The following is a 24,429-nucleotide window of genomic DNA, read 5'->3' on the forward strand; positions in this document are numbered from 1 at the left end:
TTAGCAGTAGAAACCGCTCTGGTCTGGTGGGCAGGAGGCCTGGTCTCTGGTGTGCCCACCTTGGGTAAGTCCTTTCCCCCCGCTTCTCCGGGTGTCAGTTTCTCCTCCTCGCCACTTGGGGCGCTATACTCCAAACATCTCCAGGCTCCTCTAGGAGCCCCTAACTCGAAGATCCATCACCCTAGCGCGGAGTTTCCTCCGCCCCTTCAGCCCTAGGTCGCCGGCGGCGCCGGAAGTGCTTGGCTCTTTTCGTTTGCTCCCGCCCCCGGCCCGGAAGTACCTTTTCGGGAAGATGGCGGCTGTGTCAGTGTATGAGCCACCGGTTGGAGGTTTCTCTTTCGAAAACTGCCGCAGGTATGGTCATGTCCCGGTCCGGATTCAGGGCGGGAGTGGGAATGCGGTGCCGGGGTCAGAGTTGGGTTGCTGTCTGAGCCGGGAAGTCTGAACGAATGGTGGAGGGCGGGCCCCGCGGCCCGCGGCACTTGTGACTCAGGGGAATTAGGGCCTGAGCGTGTTTCTCCTGAGGCCCGGTCGGCTTTTCCACTTCCCCAGCGCACCGGGACACCCTGCATCTCCGGGGTGGTGGTGCGGACCCTCTCAGACGCTTCTTTCGCAAAAAAGCGGGACAGTAGTCCTGCTGTTGGGAGGAGCCAGTGAAACAGATGGGCTTGAAAGCAAATGCTAGTAGTTTTTCCTTCTCCCGAGTTCCCTATTAGAAACTCTTTGTGCCGGTGCGGCGCAGTGTGGTGTCTTTCAACGCTTTATTCTCTCATTTGCTCTCAGAAATGCCATCTTGGAAGCCGATTTTGCAAAGAAAGGATCCAAGCTTCCAATGGCCCGGAAAACTGGGACAACTATCGCAGGGGTGGTCTATAAGGTAAGCCGGGACAGGCTGAGAGCAGCAGTGTCAGCTAATTTCAGGACCCAGGCCCCTTGGCCTCTTTTATTTCTCTGGGCTGTGTGAGGAAGGGCACATCTTACAGAGTACTACATCAGGAAAAGCTCCTTTAGGAGAGACTGTGTCAGTTTTGTGCACTTATCGGCAGTTTATATTCTTTGCTCACTCTGCAGTTTTCGACAGGAAGCCAGTTTTCTGTCTTAAGTTACTACTTTAGGAAGCAGGATGATGTAGTGGGAGAAAACAAAAATGTTTAACCATTTAGCTTTTTTTCTTCCTCTAACTTGGTGGGCAGGTCCCTTTCCTTCTCACAGCCTCACTTTCTAATCCATCAGGTGGACATAATAACTCCTGATTTAAATTGTTGTAAGGGTCAAAAGAGATAACTGGTTATTGTTGTTAAAGGTAAAGAGTGACGTCTTTTAAAAAGAAATTGACAGACGTGGCTATTTTAATGGAAAGGTTTCTGCATCTTAATCCAGACTTTTCTGATATTGGCTCTGTGATTTGTAAGGAATTCAGTGACTCTCTGAGCCTCATTTGAAAACAGGAATGATAGTTCCTACTGCCTACTGAGGGTTCAACCAATAATGTTTATTAATAAGCTTTTTGTTGAATGCCGAAAGTATAGCACAATATTTCAGTGCGAGGCGGGGTGGTTGGGGGAGCAGAGGATGGTCAACATTGTTTTTCCTAAACTAGAGTAGAGAACTGTGGTTTGTATGTGTGAAGTTGTTTTAAAGTATATATTTCTTAAAAATAGGATGGCATAGTTCTTGGAGCAGATACAAGGGCAACTGAAGGAATGGTTGTTGCTGACAAGAACTGTTCAAAAATACACTTCATATCTCCTAACATTTAGTAAGTATTGATTAGTTTGAATAACTCATTTTTAAACATGTCGGGGGTAAAATTGAATTTACTCTTTCTCTCTAAAGCCTGTTGTTCAGCCTGTATTTTCTTTCTGTCTCCCTTAAATGACATTTCCATCCATCTGAGCTAGCCATCCTCAAGTCCTCTTTTTTATTTTAAAAAATATGTATTTATTTATTTATTTGGCTGTGCTGGGTCTTAGTTGTGGCACCCTGACGCGTGCGGGATATTTAGCTGCAGCGTGCGGGATCTTTTAGTTGCGGCATGCAGGCTCATAGTTTCGGCATGCGGGATCTAATTTCCTGACCAGGGATCAAACCCAGGCCCCCTGCATTGGGAGCACAGAGTCTTAACTGCTGGACCACCAGGGAAGTCCCTCAAGTCCTCTTTTTGCTTTAGTCTTCAGTTCATTTGGTACCCAGTTCTGCCTTCTGTGTGCCTTTTGAATCCACTCCCTTCTCTCCTTCCCTCTACCAAGGCCTTACCTCGGATTCTTTTTTCTCAGCTGGATTATTGCAGTTGTCATTTAAATGGTCTCTCTGCCTTTGGCCTTTTCTTTATCTGTATTGTTCACGCTTCTGTCATACTGGGTTTTGTAAAACACAGATCAAATTATGTGCCTTTCCTGTTTAAAAACTTTTCAAGAGATTTTTCACATTTCCACACTGTTTTCAGGGTAAAATTGAAACTAGCATGATATTCAAGGTCTTGTACAATTTCACAGAAAGCTTACCTTTTCATCCTATTTAGCTGCTATCAGTCTATGTTCCAGTTATACTTGGGCTGTCCCTATTTCCCTCATGTCCCTGTTCTCCGCATGTCCAAGCTGTTTTACCCTTGCTTTTGCTAGCCCGTCTGCTTAGAAATGCCCTTTCTTCTTCTCTGTATAGTGTTTTTATTCTGTGCTTCTAAATTCAGCTCAAATGAAACCTCTTCTCAAAGATCAGAGTTAACTGCTCTCTCCTCCAATTTCCTACAGCGTTTTCTACCTGTGCTACTATATTGTATTATATGTCTGCTCCACTCAAGTTTGAAATCAAGTGCTATTACTGTGTCATATTTTCTTCATTCTCAGCACTTTGGAATGACTGGTATCTAGTACTAAATACTTGGTAAATGTAAATTGCAAGGCTTTTAACATTCCTTGCTCTTTTGTACAACTTGGATATTTTCTAGGATCAGTAAAATGCACACTCTGTTCAGAACATAGAAACTAATGATTTGAAATATTCCACTGGGCTACAGAAAATATATTTGCATATAATTAGATGTGCATTCTTAATTTTATGTTTGTTTAAGCTTGGTTAGAGCAGTTACAGTGCAGGTATACTCCAAAACATCTCTCTATGTCCCTGAACTTTGTGGAAGTTTTCCAAGAAGCTCCACTTCTAATTGAGCCCTTTGGTAATTAAATTTCAGCTACGTTTCTAATTGTATTTTTTAGTTGTTGTGGTGCTGGGACAGCTGCGGACACAGACATGACAACCCAGCTCATTTCTTCCAACTTGGAGCTCCACTCTCTTTCCACTGGCCGCCTTCCCAGAGTTGTGACGGCCAATCGGATGCTGAAGCAGATGCTTTTCAGGTAAGGTTCCAGGATGGGGATTTCTGTAGTATTTTTTTCTCATGTCTTAGATTTTCAGCCAAGGGAAGCCTGGAAGCTCGAGAAAAGGCATTAAGAAATACACATTTTATTCTAGAAATCAATTGTTACTAAAAAGATACTTTAATTTCATAAGGCTTTTGATAATGTATTCGAATTTATGGGGTCTTTTTTTTTTTTTTTTCATGAATGAATCACATGTGACCAATTGAGTCATTTCCTGAGGCTTAGGGTATTGCTAGATAAAAACTTTTTTGTTCATAGTAAGAAAGAGCTGGAAGGAACCTTTGAGTTCTTCTTGTAAACACACACAAGCACAAATGATGGTTTTTTCTCCCTTTTTTAGGGGCAAGATAACAGTGAAATGAAAAGTGATTATTTGTAGTTGGCTGTAAGTGGGTAGAATAGCGTTACTATTAACCAACATTTACTTGTTTGTGCCAGGCCCTGTGCTGAGTGCTTTATGCATGATCTCACTTTATCCCTTTAACTCTGAGATAGGGGCTATTAACATCTCTAATTTGTAAGTGAACAAACTGAGGCTTAAAGAGATGCATTCGTTTGCCTCACCTGACGTTCACTCCCTGCTGACTCCCAGAGTTCCTCTTAGCAGTTCTGTTTCTCTTTAGTCCTTAACAACCACATCATCACCTTGTGTTTGCATAGGTCCAGACAGTTTTCACATTTTGAGTCCATTTTCTCATTTGCCCCTCGTAAAGAGAAGAGAAGCAATGTAGTATAGTGGAAATAGCCTGGACATTTAGTCTTGGGTTGGAATCCTGGCTTCTCCTTTTGTGACCTACCTTAGCGTTAACAGATTCTCTCCTCTCTTCTTCCTTATAGAATGTGTATCATGATACCTTTTTAAAATTTTTTAAAAAGTTGGTCAGAGGCCTTTATTCTGGTCCTCATCATTCATTAAGCAACCTACACAAGACATTTTCTTTATCTCTGTCCCAAGTGGTAGCAGCTGCATCCAGGCCTGTGAGAGTTAAAGGGGAGCAGGAACAGAAGGCAAAGGTTGTAAGCTGGCAGCTCACAGGCCGTATTCAGCTTGTAAAGAAATTTCATTTGGCTCACATAGTGTTTTAAAAAAAATAGTGGCAAATAATTATAAACTGGGAGCTTTGAATTTAAAATATGGATTTCCAGCTTCTTCTGATAAAAGCTCATAAAGCAGGCGGTATGTGGGACTGAGTGGCCGTTGTTGCCTTTGGAAGTGGGAGCATGTGTTCTGGCCTGTCAGTCCTTGCGTGGCTCACTTCTCTGTTTCCTGCCTGGCCCTTGCCTTCCTGTGAATTTGCAGGTCTTCGTCTACAAGTGTAGCATGGCCCCTCGGCTCTCAGGAAGTGGATATGAGGTTTAATATAGCTGTGCAGCAAGGCCGGTAGAATAGTTCCCATTTTACAGCAGAGGATACCAGGGTTTATGAGTCATATGGGCAGGAAGCCTAGTCCATATCTACCCAATTCCTACTCTGGCTGTACTGAGCCTTTATGTCAGTGATTTCCATTTATTTATATACATAATCATCATCCTAATCCTGGAGAATTATCACCTATCAAATAAATTCTTCCAGTGCAGTGTGAGAACTTGTTAAAGCACATCTGTTGTCAAGATAACTGAAGACATTTGTGATTTTGATTTTAAATGTAAAGCTCCCTCTGGTGGTTTGTGTGGTGCATTACATTTAAAACAATTTTTAAACATAAAATTGCAGTAAATATTTCAAGATTGCTTGCAGTGTCATTTAGCATTTAGCTAAATCTAGCAGATGTTTGTGTTAATCTCTTTAGAATGTTTCAGGAATTCTAAATTCTCTTTTTTCAGTGTTTTATTATCTTTAGTTTAACATACTTTGTAAAAGTTAAATTTTATCAAAGTTTTGAGAAGAACACAAAAATTTAAACCAGGATAATTATGGTTCTTTATGTCTTTTGACATTTTTGTTGAGTTACGTAAAGTGGGTCACTAGTATAAGAGAAAAAAGCATAGGATTTGACTTTAGAACTTTGTTTCAGATCCTGTCTACAGTGCTTACATTTGTGTAACTTTGGGCTGTTCACCTCACCCTTCTTATCCTCAGTTTCTTCCTCAATAAAATGGGGATAATAGTTCTGTCTCTCTAACTTTTGGGGAGGAAATGAATAAAGAAACAAGGCTTATGCAGTGCCTAGTACAGGGCCTGATACATAGTTAGATCCTCATTCAGAGGCTGAAGAAAGAATACAAGGTGTACTCTTGCTGTTTTCTTCCCCCTGAATAATCTGTTTCCTTGTATGTGAATAAGTGAGAAAAGAGGATTTGATAAACAGAAGTGGACATCTTTTTCCTTACTTAAGCCGTACTTTTATTTTACTTCTGTGGTGGCTATAGGTAGAAGATATCTGTGATACTTGTTCCTTCTGCGCATGGAGCCTTCTTGTTGAGTCTAGCAGAAATCTTTGATATACTATTCTGTATTCTGGAAACTATTTGAATATGTAGAGGCTTTAAAATTTTATTTTATTGTAATTTTTTTCCTTACAAAAGTACTATATATTCATTGTAGAAAATTCTGAAAATACTGTAAAGCTCAAAGAAAAAATAGGCGAGAATCACATTTTGGCTGGTTGTATATACTCCTAGACTTTTAAATTTATTTATTCGTTCGTTCATTCACTTGATCATCCCTTCCTCCCTTCCTTCAGTATTATAAGTGCATGTTCACAGTAAAAAAGCTAGAAGATATAGATTAAAAAATATAGAAATTATCTGAATTTCTACCACCCATAAGCAGTCGGTGCTAACAGATTATGGTACACTCTTCAGGGTTTTTCCTATGTTTAATAATACATATTTTGTTCTGTAAAAATGGGATCATAGTTGTGCTTTCTATCCCATATTGTAACCTCATCTTTTCACCTACCAGTGCCTCTTCAATAGTTTCCATGTTGGCGTATTTCAAAAAGAAAACCTTTTTATAAATTATTATAAAAGTAATGTACGATCATTGTAAAAAATTCAGACACTATAGAAATGTGAAAAGAAGCAAGTAGATTTCAGCTGACACTCTGCCACTTAAGCACATACACTGTGAATCTTTGAGGTCTGTTTTCTTAGACCTTTTATACTAGGCACGTATACTCATGCATGTATTTGCAAAAATGGGATCCTGCTATATGTGTTGTTTTGTAACTGACCCTGTTCACATAACAGTATATTGTGAATATTGTTCCCATCAGTAGACGAGCTCGGCATCCAGAGATTTTACCTTGAGCCCGTGGAGGACTTCTGGAGACCTGTAACTCTCCTGAAATAGAGAAAAATTTGTGTGTGTACACTTGTTATGGGCGAGGGTTCCACAATTTTAATCATTTTTTCCGTGGGGTCTGTGCCCCCAAAAGTTTAAGAACCATAGATCGGTATCCTAATTTTTGTTGGATCACAGTAATCTATTTTATTAACCAATTTTTGAAGATTAACAATATTGCTTACTTTAAGGTGTTTAAGGTATTGTAAGGTATTCTGCCGATCCTTTGGAATATAGAATCTTTAGGTACTTGTGTTATTAATTCTTTAAGTTATATTCTAAAATAAATTCCTAGAAGTAGAATTGCTGGGTCAAAGGTAGGCACATTTAACATTTTAATATATATTGCCAAAATTGTCCTTGAGTAAGATTACCATCGGTAGTGCATGAAAAATGCAGCATGGTTTTTAACGATTGTGTAGTGTTCCATTGTATAGCTGTATTAGTTTAGCTAATTCTGACTGTTTCCACTTTTTTAGCATCATAAACAGTTACCACAAAAAACATTCTTATGCATTCATTTCTGCATATTTGTCCTCTTATATCAATAGAATTAGATTCCTGGAAACAGAATTTCTGGATCCATTTTTAAGGATTTCATTGACTTGCCAAAATATCTTAGACTCTTCTAAAGGCATCAAACAGATTATGTTTTAGCTTGGAAGGGAACTAGCTGGTTATTAATTGACTTTAACTAAACAGCGTGTTTGACAGGCAGTTGATACAGTGGATCAAGCACTGGGCTGGGGTGGGAGTGGTGGATCTGGTGATTCTGGCTTCTCATCCCAGAGTGCTGGGATCTAGTCTTGACCCTTCTGCTAGCTCATGCGGCTAGGGACCAGTTTCTTCCCTTGTCTGGGCCTCTGTTCCCTCTTGAGGCTGCTTTTTTTTTTTTTTTTTTTTTTTTTTGCTGTACGCGGGCCTCTCACTGCTGTGGCCTCTCCCGTTGCGGAGCACAGGCTCCGGACACACAGGCTCCGCGGCCATGGCTCGCGGGCCCAGCCGCTGCGCGGCATGTGGGATCTTCCGGGATAGGGGCACGAACCCGTGTCCCCTGCATCGGCAGGCGGACTCTCAACCACTGCGCCACCAGGGAAGCCCGAGGCTGCTTTTAAAATCCTTTCCTGCTCTTTATTTTTTCACTTATAAATGGAAGATTTGAAATAATAAATTGGTAATCAAGGGACACGGGAAATATTGGACTCGACCTAGAGCGCTTTCTGATGGGTAGCTATATCTCAGACAGTCTAAAATTATGACTTTGATTGGTTCTTGTGTTATTTATATCAGTTTTAATGATTGTATCATTAGGCAAATTCAGCATGTGTTGGTTTCATTTTTCTTCCCAGAGAGCTAAAGGCTCACAGTGGAGAACTTTAAATCCAGCATGTTTATCTAGCATAGCAGTTCTAATGGTAAAAAATTGAACCAGATACAAGGAAAGCAATCTGTAGAAGCGAAAACTAACTAACTAGAGGGTCCAAAGGAACAAATACGTGCAGAATTAAACAGAGGTGGGGGTGAGGCGGAAAATGTATTCTTGCCCATGTTCTGAGAGATACAGTTTTAAACTGTGGGCAGGAGCAATGGGTTTTATATAGGCTGTCATGGAGTTACTTCATTCACTTCCCTGCATGATGAAATACTTCTTTCTCTTACTCAGTATGAGCTCATATCTGTCATAATTTTGTGGATTTATTCAAGGGAAAGGTGTTTTTTGTTTTTTTGTTTTTTTTGCGGTACGCGGGCCTCTCACTGTTGTGGCCTCTCCCATTGCGGAGCACAGGCTCCGGACAGGCTGGCTCAGCGGCCATGGCTCACGGGCCCAGCCGCTCCGCGGCATGTGGCATCTTCCCGGACCAGGGCATGAACCCGTGTCCCCTGCATCGGCAGGCGGACTCTCAACCACTGCGCCACCAGGGAAGCCCGAGGGGAAAGGTGTTTTGACATTAGCTATTTTCCTATGAGGCTATGGTGAGGTTGATAATTTGAACAGCTTTAGTTTAGCAACAACTCACTGTTGACTTGGAAGGGAGCTTATCTGCTAAACACAGAGAGGTATGATGGGAGGGGTGCTGATGACCTTTGGAGTAAGCCAAGCTTGGCTCTGAGGCTTAAAAATGTCTTTTGGTTGGTTTTCTCTTCTCTACAATGAGAATTATAGTGTCTTCTTTTGAAGGGGGTTGTGAGACTAAGATTATGTAAGGCACATGGAATGCCTCACACTTTATAGTTTTTATTGGCTGATAGTAGATGTTCAAGTATGTTTGCTCAATTCCCTATTTTTTCCCCTTCAAAACAGTGATTATTTAATGAAGCAGTAGTAGTGTAAGAAAAGCTTTTTATTGTCTGACTTCAAATACAACTTTCGGTTAAGTTATAGTGATGCAACGTAGACTCATTTTTGTTTTTTCTTATGCATACTCTGATCACCAGGTATCAAGGTTACATTGGTGCAGCCCTAGTTTTGGGGGGAGTAGATGTTACTGGACCTCACCTCTACAGCATCTATCCTCATGGATCAACTGATAAGTTGCCTTATGTCACCATGGGTGAGTGTAATGTTTCCCTGATGTTTCAGAATCGTCTTATTTACCAAGGTGGTCTGTTAAAGTCGGTTTATTTCCTGATAGAGGACGCAGTGCAGTACAGTGCTTTGATTCCTTCTACAAGTATTATTGAGTTCCTCCTAGGGATTAGGCCCTGTTTTATGTGCTTGGGATATAGCAGTGAACAAAATTTAGATAAAGATTCTTGCCTGCAGGAAGTTTATTTTTTAGTGGGGGTGGACAGACCATAACAGCAACAATTATAAATATATTTATATGTTAGAAAGAGATAAATAGTAGGAGAAAAAAACAATGCAGGTGATATTATACTTCAGTTATGCAAGATATTATCTTTGTGGGAAACTGAGTCAAGAGTGTACAAAAATGTGATGTATTATTTCTAACATCTGCATGTGAATTTACAATTATCTCAAAACAAAAAGCTAAAAAATATTAATGCAGTGCAAGGGGACTTGAGAAGGTTAAAGTAGGTTCATGAAGAAGGTGAGGTCTGAGTGGATGGGCCTCCCGGGCAGAGGGAAGGCTAGAGTGGAGGCCTCACTGGGGGAATAGGCCTGGTACAAGCAGAGATTTTTTTTTTTTAAGCTAGAGTGACCAGAGTTCCTCTTTGCCACTTAATCTCTGAGGGATCCTGGGCATATAATTCCTCTCTGAACCTTGATTTCCTTACTTGTGAAATGGTATCAGTAATACCTACCATGCATACCAGGTTATTTATAATGATTAGAAATAATGTGTATAAAGCATCTGGTCCAGTGCCTGGCCTATAAATAGTAGCTACACTTTTTAGATCAGCCTTGTACATTTGTATTTTAGCTCTAAATGCTAGATAAGAGTACTTTTTTTTAAATGACTAAAAAAAGTGATAAAAGTATATTTAGAAGAGTTGGGAGTCTTGAATTTAACTTTCATGCTAAATTTCTGAGTGAAGTTGCATATGTCCAGGGACTTCCCTGGTGGTCCAGTGGTTAAGACTTCACCTTCCAGTGCAGCGGTGCGGGTTCTATCCCTGGTCAGGGAGCTAAGATCCCACATGCCTCGCAGCCAAAAAACAAAAACATAAAACAGAAACAATACTGTAACAGATTGAATGAAGACTTTAAAAATGGTCCATATCAAAAATAAATCTTTAAAAAAAAGAAAGAAATTGCATTTGTCCAGTAACTTGAACAGGTCATTTGTAGCTGGCATTTTTCCAGCTGTTGTTTTCCTTTTGCATTTTTTGTCTTGGTATCTTGGCTCTGCAGAGCCAGGGATAATGGCTGCCTTGAATAGTTTGGAAATTCCTAGCTTGAGACTTTGCTCTTCCATTCCATGTAATACACAAGCCTCATAAGATTTGTATGCAACAGATGTTCCATGTTTGTGAGAAGAATGATTTGTCCCCAGATACCGTATGGAATAATTATTTTAAAATGAAGATACTTAACTTTAGAATTGCTCTAAATTGCTTTGTTCCATTTTATTTGTTATTTCCATCAAAGTACTGTTTTTATTTTCCCCCATTTGATGCCTTTAAATGGTAGTAAAGGTAGAATAGCCTTTTCTATTAAGTAGTTTCATTTCTTCTTTTTTTTATTTAAAAAAAATTACACACTTGCAGGAAAGTAACAAAAATGTACAATGAATAGTCATATATACACTTTACTCGTCTTTGACAATTGTTAACATTTTACCACATTTTTGCTCACTCTCTCATACATTATTGTTATTTTTTGGTGTATGGAACCATTCGAGAGTAAATAGTGGACACCATAACCCTCTATCTCAAAATCCTTTAGGATGTTCTCTTACATCACCTTGATAAAATCATCAAAATCAGGAAATTTAATATTGATACAAAGCCTTTTCATTTTTAAGATGGAAAAATTGAATTGGTTTCTGTTGCTTTTGAACTGTAGTAATTTGTCTTATGAGCATAATCCTGAATTTAGGAAAAGTTGTTGAAAGTGAGTAAAGCAGATTTGTGTCTGCTCATTTCATTCCTGCAACTCCACTTTGTGCTCTGTCCTGGCTGACAGTGATCTTGCTTCCCTCCAAGTCCAATGTGAGTCCAGGGTGATGGCTCCACAGCTTTGATTTTATGGCATACTTCTGCTCAGAAATCATCACTCTCCACAGTCTGGTTTTGCTTTCATAAGAGATTAAGAAGATTAAGAAGAGCAAGACATCAGTAACACCTGATTTTAGATACACAAGTAAGTTGTTACTTTGAGGTTTAGTTTGTTTGTTCATCTGTTCATTTATCAACTATTTCTTGAGTGCCTTCTGTGTAAAAGCACTGTAGCAGGCTCCACAGAGAGAGGTTGAATGTCTGGATCCTTAACCTCAACATATTCCCAGTGTAATGGGAGAGATAGCTGTATAAACTGACAAGGGCAGTAGGTACAAAGGCCATTGGAGGCCCAAGGGAGAAAGGGTCTAAACTGGAAGATTTCAGGGAAAGCTTCACTTCACTTGAGCTGAATCTTCAAAGAAGGATAAGTTAGTTTCATTCATTTATCAGATATTTATTTAGCATCTGCTATGTGCTAGGCACTGGGAATATAGTGGTCAACACAGCACCTATCCTCAGAACTTATAGCCTCTGCGGGAGATAGGAATTAAGTAAATACACATTAATCTAAAAGAATGCACTGTGCTAAGTGCCCTGGAGGAAAAAAACAGTAATAAGAGAGAATACAGGAAGGAGCATGTGGATAATGGGTGTTTGGGAAGTCCTTACTGGGCAAGTGACATGAAAACATTTTCTAATGAAAGTAATTTATGAACATGACAAAACATTCAAGTGGGGAAAAATAATACATGAAAAGTAAGTCTCTTTCATATTTCCCCAAAGTAATCACTATTAAGGGTTTATTGCGTTTTTTCTCAGAAAATGTTTTATGATCCACCTATATATATCTCTGTCATCTGTCATCTATCTGTCTATCCCTGTTAAAAATACACAGCTGAGGTCATGCTGTAGATACTGTTCCATTACTATTAACTTGTTTTGAAGAAGTTTTTGTATCAGTGCTTATAGATCTATATCAAACCTACAACACCACCTTCATAGAACTGTATTACATGTCTCTACCGTGATTTAGTGACCCATTCTCCTATTGATGAGTATATGTCTTGGTGTACTTGTGTAAGTACATCTGACAAATTGCTAGTAGTGGAGTTCTGAATTAGGGTGTGTTCATGTATTGCTCAGAATTCTCTGTTGTAATCATTAGAATCGCTGGATGATTTAGGAAAGGAGGAATTTTTATTTTTTAAAGGATAATAGGTGGCTCACAGAATAGCTAGGAGGGCAAGAACTGGGTTTGGGGCCAAGAACAGTTTCAGAAATAATGCTGCAGAATGGGCCATTGCAGGCAAAGGCAGAATGCTGCAGACCACACTGCTGGCCCAGCTGGCACAGACCCTGGCTCGCTGCTCACTCTGCTGCCCTGGCTGCCTCATCTGGAACTGAGGCTTTCTGCCATCTCATTCACTGTCTGAGAGTTCCTTATAGGGAAGGGTGGTCACTGTCCGAGATTCCTTATAGGGAAGGGTGGGTGCTTGGTTGGTGATGATTGGTGAGGCTCAGTCATCCGTTTATAAGGTCATAGAAAGGAAGTATAGCTACTGGGCAGCCCTCAAAAGTGACAGATGGCTGGTCATACAGTGCATTTTACCTTTTGAGAGCTGTTGCCAAATTGCCCTCCAAAAAGATTGTACTAGTTTGTATTCCACCAAGAGAATATGAGAATGCTTTTCTCTTATAAATTTTCCTACTTTGGATATTCTTGCCAGTCTGGTAGGTGAAAGATGGGGAAAAGTAACACTTAAGCTGAGACCTGAATGATAAGTAGGAATTAGCCAGGAATTTGCCACCCTACTCCCTACCCGCAAGGGAAAGACTTTTCAGGCCCTGCAGTGCACAAGGGACCAGTATGGTCAAAGAACTGAAAGGCCAGAGTTTGCTGGATGGGTGAGGCAAGTGCAGTGGGTGGGGGGAGTGTTCCATGCCGGGGGCACAGCAGAAGAGGTGGAGCGATGAAGATGTACTGACGTTCAGGAGGGTGGGGCAGAGGCAAGGCTGGAAAGCTGGGCCGGAGAGAGTCCTGATGGTACAGGCCGAGTTGTTTGATTTTGTCCTGGAGGTTCCCATCTACTCTTTTCAAGCCAGGGGATGATAGGATAAGATTCGCTTGTTAGAGCAGCCTGACAGCTGTCGGAAGGAGGATTGGCATGTGGGAAGTCTAGAGGCAGAGAGGGAGATTACATCTGGCCAGAAATGTTGAATGTGTGCATGGGTCCAGTGGCACAGGGATGGCCACGGTCGTCCCAGAGCGCACTCAGAAGCCAGCCAGCCATTAGGCCCCGTGCCGGGTCTCTGACCGTCCTCTCCTGTCTTCCTCAGTGCCAGTTCCTTCCTGGCTCTTGACCACAGTGTTGCAGTAACTCCTCCACCGGGGTCATCTTCCTTCCAGTCTGGCTTTATACATTTTCTTCTTCCTCCTCCACACGTACCTTAGGTGTTTGTGGCAACAGCCCCCTTGCCCTCCTCTGAACTGCCTTTCACACTCCACTGCTGCTGTGCTGCCGTCTTTCAGAAATGCGTTTTCTGCCTGGAGTGTTCCTACTCATCATCCAAGGTCTAGCCCAGAAGCCGTTCCCTCGTGACTGCCCCAGGCTGTTAGCAAGTCCCTCTCCGGTAATTTGGTGTGCAGCTTGATTCCAGGATTTCAACCGTGTCCAGACTACTTTCCCCAGCTCTTGTCCTTCCTGCCCCTGCAAGACTCTGAGATCTCTGTCAGAATCTGTCTCACTCCCAGAGTCTCACGGAGTCCTGTGTGACTCAGTGAATATTTGATGGTGAATTAATTTTTTGATTCTCTAACTTGCTTGTGCCAAAGCATGTGTAAAACCTAGTGTTAGAAACCTTAACTGCTGTTTATTGTTTGTGAACAGTTTACAGGACCCCTGGAGTAGAGTTGGTTTAGATTGTGTTCCATTTGTGTGGCTCCAGTTGAGCCGTAAGGGAACAGCACAAAGCACTGCATATGTGATAGGTCTTTTTTTTTTTTTAAGCTTAGTATTATTTTAAATTTAAAGCGTATTTGGAAGTGTCTCTGTGCCAGTGTCTGCTGGTGCCAGCGCATTATTTTCAGTTAAAATTCTGTGCAAGGGATGCTATCATTACCTACTTATTGTTGAGAAACCTGAAACTTAGATTTACTAACCTGCCCATTGCTGCCCTGCCTGTAAGCAGCAAAGCTGGGATTTGTCTTTCAGCTCAAGCAAGCCTGAGCTCATCACAGCTGCTTTGATTTTATCATCTTACAGATGTTCCTTCATTAAGCTATTAAGTCTTGCTCCTGAATACTGAAAATATTTATACAAATTCCCAAGGGGCATTTATTTGTTTGGGATATTTTCGACTGTTCTTTGTGTGGATTTTCTTTCCTGCGTATTAAAAACAGTATTTACTGAAACAGCTTTATAGTATCAAAGGAAATTTTAAAAAATTATACACAATTCTACCACCCAAAGACAACATGAATTTTATATTTCGTTTCTTTCTGATCCAAGTCCGTTGTGAAGAGGCACCTTTGATCGGAAAATGTGAAATACAACACAGTTTTTGTGCTGTCCTGGTTTTGCCTTTGCCATTCTTTTAGTCTCTTTTGGCCGTTGTCCACTTCTGAGCAGGGCTTGATGCCTCTCCCTGCTGTGCGAGGTGTGCAGCGCTGCCTTTCCTCCTGATGGAGCTCTGGCTTCCGTGGAGGTGGTGGTGGTGTTTCTTTCTTCCCTTTTTTTTTTTTTTTTTTTTTGAGGGGATGGGGAGCTGGATATTGAGAGAACCCCAGAAGTGCCAAAATTTGGTGGTTTTGTTTTAATTCATGTGACTTATTTTGGGTGAGCTACAAACCAAACCTCCAACTATAGATAAAATAGAAGGCCCTCCTAACTGAAATGTGCCCCCAGAACGTTAACATTCCTTGTGGGATTGACGCTTTCCGTGAGTGTGGTGTAAGTGAGAAAATGAATATTTCATGTAAATTCTCATGTTTTAGTGAAAGTAGGAGTTTTTTTATTATGAGAAATAAAAATACAACTTTGTAATGAATCTTTTCTTTTTCCTGAGTGATTTGACAGTAAGAGCTGGAAGCTACAAATTACCTGTAAGACAAGGGTGTCTACATTTTGTCTACCCATGGGCCTGTATTGGCGACTAGCCAGGCGCCTGAAGGCTACCCTTAATTTACATCGAATAGAAGACACCTGTCTTGTCTTGCGCATCTCTAACATGCTGGCACAGCTCCTCGAGCGCAGGGTCCAGGAGCCTCTTCGCTGAGGGCTTGCCTCCCCGAGGGTTTGCTTAAGAGAAGAGTGTATCAAACTCCTTGTGGTGTGGCCCTCGGACAGTTTCTGTCCTAAAACCTTTTTTGTGAACGGGGTGTTGGCCGTAATGATAGTAGCGTTCGTCCAGCAGCTTGCCAGCTGCAGCGCCAGCAGCTGTTGTGAGACACTTGACTGATTTAGTCTTTGCACCGCTGTGAAGTGGGTACTATCATCCCTGTCTTGGGGGTGAGGAAATTGAGGCTCAGAGAGGTATGCTGAGGTCACACAGCCTGGAGGTGCATGATCTGGCATGAGAACCCTGGTCTCTGTGACTTTTCCCCCTGGGCTTTGTTATTGCTGTGAGTAATGTGTGGCATGTGGTCCAGACCAAATGTGTTTTGGTCCATTCTCAAAAAAGAAGAAAGGACCCCTTAGGTTTCATTTAATTATTTATTTTTTAAGAAAATAATTTGTAAGAGACTGCAGGTGATTGATTAGTGTGATTGTGGAAAACCAGGCAAGATTTTTGACTTTTCTTTATTAAGAAAGGGAAAAGGGTTATGGTTTTTTTTTTAATAGACAAAATATGGGTTCTTTTAATTCTCAGATTAATTAGCTTATTCTTTTAACTTGCCAGCTTTTCTTTATTAAGCAAACTGAAGTACTGTCAGGAGAAGCTTGGGGACCATCTTTTGCTGTTAGTTTGGCAATGTTCCTTGTAGCTGCATTGGCAACATATATAAAATTTTTATTTTGCCCACTTATTCACATAGAGGATTAATATGAATGAAATTTAAAGCACGACATTCCTGGAAATGAGGCCCTTGGACAATTTAGGAATACTAACTTAAGGAATAAACATTGATATGCACCATTAGGGAAGACTTTGGGTCACTGCCAGGGCCGTCCAGGTAAAATTCTATCTCTAGATAAACTGGTTATACAATTTCCTAATTACTGGAATGTACCTCTTAAGTCCCAGTTTACAGAGCCCCCTAGCAATTAAAAAGATTCGGGACAGAGTAGTAAACATACCAGATGTCTCACCTTGTGGGCAAAGAAGAGTCTTAGAATTAAGTTGGAACTTAGGAACATCAGTAGGGAATTCAGACCTGCCATTTCTCCATGTTTTTACACTAAAGTGCAACCTTTGTGCAGACATTTTGTTATCTCCACATGACTCGGTTTGAAAAATTGTCCTGTGCTGTATCAAATCAGTGTACTATAAGATGGCAACTATTTCTTCCACATTCATTTTCAATTCTGAAATCAGATGTGAACTCAGCAGCACTGTATTTAGTTGATAGGCCCACGTAGAAGCCTTCTCAGAGGGCACATGACCTTGTAGCTCTAGTGTTGCTGAAAATCCTTTTTCCTGACTAGTGTGGGCCGGGTGACTGTGCAGGCATCCTGTAAGCATGGGTCTCCATCAGGACTGGAGCGAGTCTTGTCCCCTGCTCTCTGTGGGTCAAGGACTATGCGCTGGTGGGAACCCCATCCTGGTGGGAGCTTTGTCTGTACAGCCAGTGACCATCCAGAGCCTAGAATGCTAGAGAAAGAGATGGAAGCCCTGGCTTCAGTCACAGCCCCGATTGACCAGAGCTAGTCATCACCTAACCTCTCTGAACCTCAAACCCCTCATTTCTAAAAAGAAGCTGATTTTTTTTGACTTGAAGGTCACTGGGTTATTGGGATGCTGCCATGTCACGTGTGTGAACACGCTCTGTAAAGCACTGTGTGCTTTTCCCCTGCATATGTTGCTCTGGAGTCGTTTTTGATTTTCTGAAGTAGGGTGGGATAGTGAAAAGAGCTGGTCTTTGTAGTCATACTGGGTTCAGATCTAAGTCCAACATTTATTAGTTGTTTGACTGTGAGTGTTGATTTCTCCTTCAGGAAAATGGGGGTTAGAGGATCTGTTCCATGGGTAATGTGTGAGGATTAAGTGAGATAACCACATGTAAAAATCTTTGTGTGTAGAACATCATTGATGTTTGATGCATGGTGTTTTGATAATTTTAGTGCTAACACATTCTCTGTGTGCAGTTCTGTGTACTGAGATTTTTCTTGCAGTTTCTCCTGCTTTGATTAATATATATAAGATGAATTTCAGAAGATTTAAAATGTGCGATGCATGGATTTTATATCTTAAAATTTGTACCACTATGGAATGCCAGGAATTAAGCAGCTGGGAACCAAAAGCCCATGAAAGTTGGGTTATGCATCTGGATTCCTGGTTGTTGCAATGGTGGTACTAAGCCAATAGATGGTGCCATTATGTTAGGAGATGAGAAAATATTTACTTCTGCAATTCATCATGTTGTTTCAGGGAATGTAATAGAGCCAGTCCTTGCTGGTTCTTTATCTGTTCTAATTAGAGTAGACTTTGTTCTTGATTCTGTGTAGAAAATATTAAATGTCTCTTGTAGGTAAAATAGTGAGATATTGAACTAATGTTAGGGTGCTCTTCCTCCTGTTTTTTCTGCTCTGACGTTTCACCATGAAGTCTTTTCTGATTTGAGTTCAGTCCTTAGCCTATAACCAAATAAAAGCCCTTGCTAGGAGTACATTTCAGAACTTAAATGCAGTGTGCACAGTTTTAAGTCCTTTGCTTTTTAAACCCCATTTCAGAGAGAGTGGGGTTAATTAGTTCATCTTTACCTGCTCTTGTTTCAGAATTGGCCCTACTACAAAAAGTGCCTTTACATTCTCGTGACCTAGTGCTTGATGATCTTTTACTTTCTTGTTGGACAGACCAAGTGGAAAGTCATTTTATACATCAGAAGACTTTTCGTGTGGAGGTCATGTAACTAGGGATTTGTTGGCAACCAGATCTGCCATTACGAGCTGTGTGTTTTTGGTTAGGTTCCTTTATCCCTCTGATCTTAGTTTTTTTTGTTTTGTTTTTTTGCATCTATAAAGTGGAGATAATACCATCTAGTCCACAGATGAATAAAGGGAAAAAATATATGTAACAGTGTTTTGCACATTTTTCCAGTAAATAGGATTTATTATTGTTTGCACAAGGCTCTATGGACAAGATAAACCTTTACTTACAATTAAGACTAAGTGTGTTTTTATAAATTATTAAACTCTGTGGTCCTTTGTCCTAGAGGGTTCTAAGGGACAGGAAAACTAGGAAAAGGCCTGCAAAGGGCTTAACTTGCAGTTTGGGAAGCTATTTTGAAATGCGGGCCAGAGTAAAGGGTGCCTTTGAAAGACCTGTCAGCTCTAACTGCCTCGAACTCCTGCAGCGGGAGAGAGAAGTGTGTGCCCTGTGCTCTGCAGTGCTGAGTGAGAGCTTGTTTCCTGGTGGGGCCTGATGATTGTGGGAGCCCGATGATTAGGAGAGGTAATTTTAAGGTAATTTTCATCCTCCGTCTTATCCTTTACACATAGGGCTAGGTGACTCCTCTGTTTGAAGGAGAACAGTTCTCTGTCCTCTTACCTTGTGGCATTTCATTAAAATACATTAATAAAACACAGCCTTTCACTTTTTAGGCCTGAATGCCCCAAATGTTAGTCCTTTCTTAAGAATAAGTGTTTATAACCTGTCAGGTCAATGAGACGTTGCAGTTGCAATTATAAGAAAAATCCCTGTTCCCTTCGAGTGGTGTTTTACATTATTTACGTAGAGTAAAATTTAACTCCTTTTTGACTACATTACATTTAGAAAAGGAACTGCAGTTTTTGAGAAATCAGTTTCTGAGTGAAATGTTGTTGGATGCTTTCAAATCTATTTCTTAGCATATTAAATGGAATATATGTATATATATATATTTTTTCATTGGGGATAAAATGACATTGAGGTACATTTGCTGATGAAAAGGAAGCATTCTTTCCCCTCACGAGGGGTTTAAATGTAATACTCAGTGCTTACTCAGGAGTGAAAACATCAAATTAAACGGCTTATGCTGACAAAGGACAAATCTGGATTTCAGCAACCCATGCAAGATTGTCTGATTGCTTGGCCTGCCTCTCCTCGAAGCTTTTGGCCAAGACTTACAATGAAATGCATGCATACATTTAAACCATTTCAAGTCAGTGTCTGGGTTTTCCCAAGCTCTGAGAGGAGTTCCACTGCTCTCTAGTGGCTGAATGTGGTCCCCCGGCACCAACATTGTTTTATTTTCATGAATCAGCTCTTCACACATTGGCAGTATTGGCCTCCAGAGCAGGCACCAATACCAGGAGACCAGACCTTGTAGACAGAAACAGAGTGAAAAATGATCCCCATCCATGGGTCTGTGGAGAGCATCAAATTTTGTCCAGGATGAGTGGCCAGTTGACTAACAATGAGCAAGTGTGAGTAAGCACGCTGTCAGGGAGAGCTGACACTGATGGATGAGAAAGTTCTTGGTGTTACTCTTTTATCGCTGCATGCATCTTACACCTTGGCAGGCCACGGTGGCAAACAGGTCCTTCCTTGGGTGCTTAAAATGGACCACTTCTTAGCAGAAGGAGCAGCTCTTTTCCTGAAAAGATCTGGTTGAATTGATTTGGGGGAAAAGCAGTTAGAAATCCATTTCCTGCCGCCTGTCAGCGCTTCATGACTTTGAGAGAAGAAATTTTAAAGATCTGCATTTCTGTTAAAGTTGCCAACCCTGAGACTTGTTGAGAATGATTGTATAAAAGAGCCCCTGGAGGACGGGGACCTTGTGTTAGAGTATTTGTAACAGCTAACTTTTATTGAGCTTTTACTATGTGCCAGGCATTCTGTTTTACATGTGCCATCTCATTCAGGTCTCAGCCGACCTATGAGGAAGACGCATTCTATCGTCTTCCCCTTTGTGCGGGGAGGCGGTCAGGGCAGTAGGGCTGCTGTCCTGTAGTTTCTGGGGCACCATTCACCTTGTGCTTGCTGTGGTGGTGCCGCCTGGAGCAGCTTGGCAGTCATGCAGGGCTGGGAGGGCCTCAATGGTGTGCTGTGGGAAAACAGGCAGGAAGCTCAGAGCTGTGCCACATCTTTTGCATCCGTGTTCCAGAGCCTGCCGCCCAGTGGGCACCTGGGATGGTTGGTTTGAAAGGATGAGTGGAGAGTTGCCCTTCTGAAAGGTGCATGGGCTAAAGAGCCACAAGACCTAGATTTGTTTTGTTTGTTTTTGGTTTTTTTTTGGTTTTGCGGTACACGGGCCTCTCACTGTTGTGGGCTCTCCCATTGCGGAGCACAGGCTCCGGACGCACAGGCTCAGCGGCCATGGCCCATGGGCCCAGCCACTCTGCGGCATGTGGGGTCTTCCCGGACCAGGGCACGAACCCATGTCCCCTGCATCGGCAGGTGGATTCTCAATCACTGCGCCACCAGGGAAGCCCCAACAAGACCTAGATTTGAATCTTGGCTCCCATTATTGCCTTTAAATCAGCTGAGCCTCAGTTTCCGTGTCTGTAAAATGAGGAAATACCTGCACCACATGAATTAGGGTCTGGGACCGATAAGGTCCTAAGGGTAAATATTTTCCCTTCCTCATTGTGAGAATTTGTGAACCTAGACCTTATTAGAAAAAGCAGATTTCTACCTGCTGGCTTTCAGATCCTTCCTAGAGCCTGACTTAGAGCAGCATGTTTTAGAAAATTATTTGTCTTTTATAGTTTCTTCAGCATGTCTTATAAAATAGGTTCTAGAATTGCCAAGTTTGATTTCATACTTGAGTGAACCCTGACATGTATAAAAATTAGCACGTTTCATGTTTTTAAAAAAGTCCCACTATCCTTAAGCCATATTAATGGGGGTATTTTTTTTAAATATATAGAGCAAGTAAAAGCAATATCTTAGTAAAATTTTCCTGATACATTTCAAATTTTGTCCGGAGTTGGATTGTTCTCTCAGAAAAAGTTAGGATTCAAATTGAACTACTAATACTAATGCTGATAAACTAAAATCAGAAACACTCTCAGAGGGTTTAGAAAATGGAGACTAATTTCACTGTTTTATTTTTTTTTGAATGGGGCTATTTAAAAATAAATGCTTAGATACTTGAGTGGCATTGCTAAATAGTGAATGGCATCTGTTTAATCATTTAAAACATTTAACTGAAATCCCAGTCTCATTTGAATTTCTAAGCAAAACAACACAAATTAACTGTATCCAGATGTGTGGAAATCATTCTGCTGTAATCTGAGCAAAAAGTAAGTTAGAAAGCATGCTTTTGGGGGTGGAGAGTTAAGAAAATAGAGCTGCTTCCATGCTAATCTTAATTTCAAGCATTTGGCTTTGTAATTTAAGAGGCAGCACATGGAACAGAAGCAGTGTTGGACACTTTAAATTTAGGATGATCGGGGCTCACATTCCCAGATTCTCTAATCACTAGCTATGTGATCTGGGCAAGTTCCTTATCTCCAGAATTCAGTCTTCCCTCCTGTGAAATGGGACTGCACTTACCTGCCATGTCCGAGGAGCAGACAAAACTCACGTGACTGCTTTGAAATTTCATAAAACACCACGTGGACTGTGTCTGTTGTGGTCTGTTTAGTAGTTTGTTTGCCACATAGTATGCTTCTGGATAAATGAGATCTGGCTTGGCGCTGATATGCTCAAAGGACTTCATTGTTAAGATGATTTTATCTCTTTTTAAAAAATTTTGGTGCCTGTCCTAAGGAAGCCCTCCTAAGGACTGTGGTAGAGAGACATGGTGTGTTTATTTGGGATGATTGACTGCTGTTGTTCCTTGGGACTGTTGACGCATGCGTGGGTTGACCTTCAGGCCCCTGTGTACAGATTTCAGGACTAAGCTGCCTGCTGCTGCTGTTACACAGCAAGACTGTGACAGCTGGCAAGGTCTTGGTCTTTTGGCTTTTTTTTTTTTTTAATCCCTTAACAAAGTTGAATTCTTATTTTCTCCAAGTGTATATCTTAAAAAATTGTAAGTAATGCATTGCCCTTGAAAAAAAATAAGAAAACACAAGTAAACAAAACAATATAGCACCACCCAGAAATGAGCATAATTTAAAACAATTTTCTTCCAGGTGTGTATAATATGTATTATATAAACATATCTGTTAATTTTGCTTGGGAACATGTTTTTCCCTCAGTAACTATTATATCATGGACATTGCCAAACACTATTCTGTTTAATCGCCATGTATATAGTATTTGTTTATCCTCCCATCTCCTGATGGTTGGTACTGGACCGTTACATTTACCTCCAGCTTTTGTTACTGTTGCTGTTGTTATCTTTGCTTTTGTCTAATCTAAACAGCGATCATAATGTCATTGGGGTACTTACCCGTTTATTTCTTTAGAGTATGTTTCTAGCAGAATTGTGGGTTTGGTGGGTATGTATAGCTTTATGCTTTCTGATTGATGTTTCTAAATTGTGCGTTAGAAAAGTTCTATCCATTTGTGCTTCTACAGGAATGTTAGATTGCCCTTTTTACTACATCTTTGTCAGCACTGGGTATTATTCTTTTTAATTTTTGCTAATCTAAAAGCCAAAAAATGGCTATTTAGTTTCAATTTATATTTCTTACTAGTGAACTTGAACAGTGTCTCTAAATGTGTATAGGCCTCTGCTCTTTTTCTTTTCTGTAAACTGCTGTGTCCTCTTCTCTCTTGGTGTATTGATGTTATTTATCTGTGAGCTCTTTTTACTTATTAATGCCCTGTGTGTTGCACATATTTCTCTGAGTTTCAGGGCTTATATTTTACATTGTTTACAGGTGTTAGTCTTTTTTTTTTTTTTTTTTTTAAAGCCAGTCACCTATTATTAATAAGATACTTCATTTTAAAAGCATGGCTGGTCACAACTACTGAGCCTGTGCGTCTGGAGCCTGTGCTCCGCAACGAGAGGCCGCGATAGTGAGAGGCCCGCGCACCGCGATGAAGAGTGGCCCCTGCTTGCCACAACTAGAGAAAGCCCACGCACAGAAATGAAGACCCAATACAGCAAAAATAAATAAATAAATAAACTAATAAACTCCTACCCCCAACATATTTAAAAAAAAAAAAAAGCATGGCTGGAGATGTGACCCTTGTGGCATTTATGCCTGAGCCCTCTTCTGGAGGTGCGCAGTGTGGGCGCCCCGTGGAGTCATCTTAAAGGTCTGCGGGTGAGTCAGGCCCTGGCATTCAGAGATGGAGAGCAAGACTGTGCTTTCTGGGACTCACAGGGGCATCTGTTGAATTCTTTTAATAAGCATCAAACCTGGGGGGCTTCCCTGGTGGCGCAGTGGTTAAGAATCTGCCTGCCAATGCAGGGGACACGGGTTCGAGCCCTGGTCTGGGAAGATCCCACATGCCGCGGAGCAACTGGGCCCGTGAGCCACAGCTACTGAGCCTGCGCGTCTGGAGCCTGTGCTCCGCAACAAGAGAGTCCGAGATAGTGAGAGGCCCGCGCACTGCGATGAAGAGTGGCCCCTGCTCGCCGCAACTAGAGAAAGCCCTCGCACAGAAACGAAGACCCAACACAGCCAAAAATAAATAAATAAATATATTAAAAAAAAAAAAAAAAAAAAAAACCTCCCTTCTGTCATTGAGGACCTGGGACCCTAGTCTTAAAAAAAAAAAAAAAAAAATAAGCATCAAACCTGGACAGCCAGGGTAAGGCGGTGCCCACCCAGGTGGCTGCAGTGAATCGGGGTTGCAGAGCAGTTTCTGTCCCCCGTGGATGAAAGAGGGCTAAGTTGCGTACCCTTCCCCCCATCCCTGTCTCTTCCCACAGCCTGCGTGCTGGGCGGTTTGGGAGTTGGTGGTTGAGCGGGTGGGTGTGTGTGGATGGCGTGGGCGAGCTTGGGGAAGGACAGTGGGTGCAGAGGCAAGTCAGTGGGTAACTAGGTAGCCGTCACAGTGTCGTGCACACCCTCTCTCTAAATGCTGGTCACTGACTTATACCTCGTATTTCTGTTTTGAAGAGCTTTGTTCTGGAAGCTGGCTTCCAGTAAC

The 24,429-nt window shown here is 41.4% G+C and overlaps 1 protein-coding gene across 1 annotated transcript in view; it reads left to right on the top strand.

Annotated features, from left to right (window-relative positions):
* Window positions 1-247: 247 nt before the first annotated feature.
* PSMB7 (proteasome 20S subunit beta 7) overlaps window positions 248-24,429 on the top strand; it is a 57,228-nt gene continuing 33,046 nt past the window's right edge. Inside the window, exons 1-5 of the mRNA XM_082628820.1 lie at window positions 248-354; window positions 784-877; window positions 1,662-1,759; window positions 3,216-3,356; window positions 9,103-9,218. Of these exons, the coding sequence (XP_082484946.1) occupies window positions 293-354; window positions 784-877; window positions 1,662-1,759; window positions 3,216-3,356; window positions 9,103-9,218 (511 nt within the window). The 5' untranslated portion in view covers window positions 248-292. The remainder of the gene's footprint in view (window positions 355-783; window positions 878-1,661; window positions 1,760-3,215; window positions 3,357-9,102; window positions 9,219-24,429) is intronic.

Source organism: Mesoplodon mirus, assembly GCF_964341445.2.
Source record: "Mesoplodon mirus genome assembly, chromosome: 1".
NCBI classification, from domain to species: Eukaryota; Metazoa; Chordata; class Mammalia; order Artiodactyla; family Ziphiidae; genus Mesoplodon; species Mesoplodon mirus.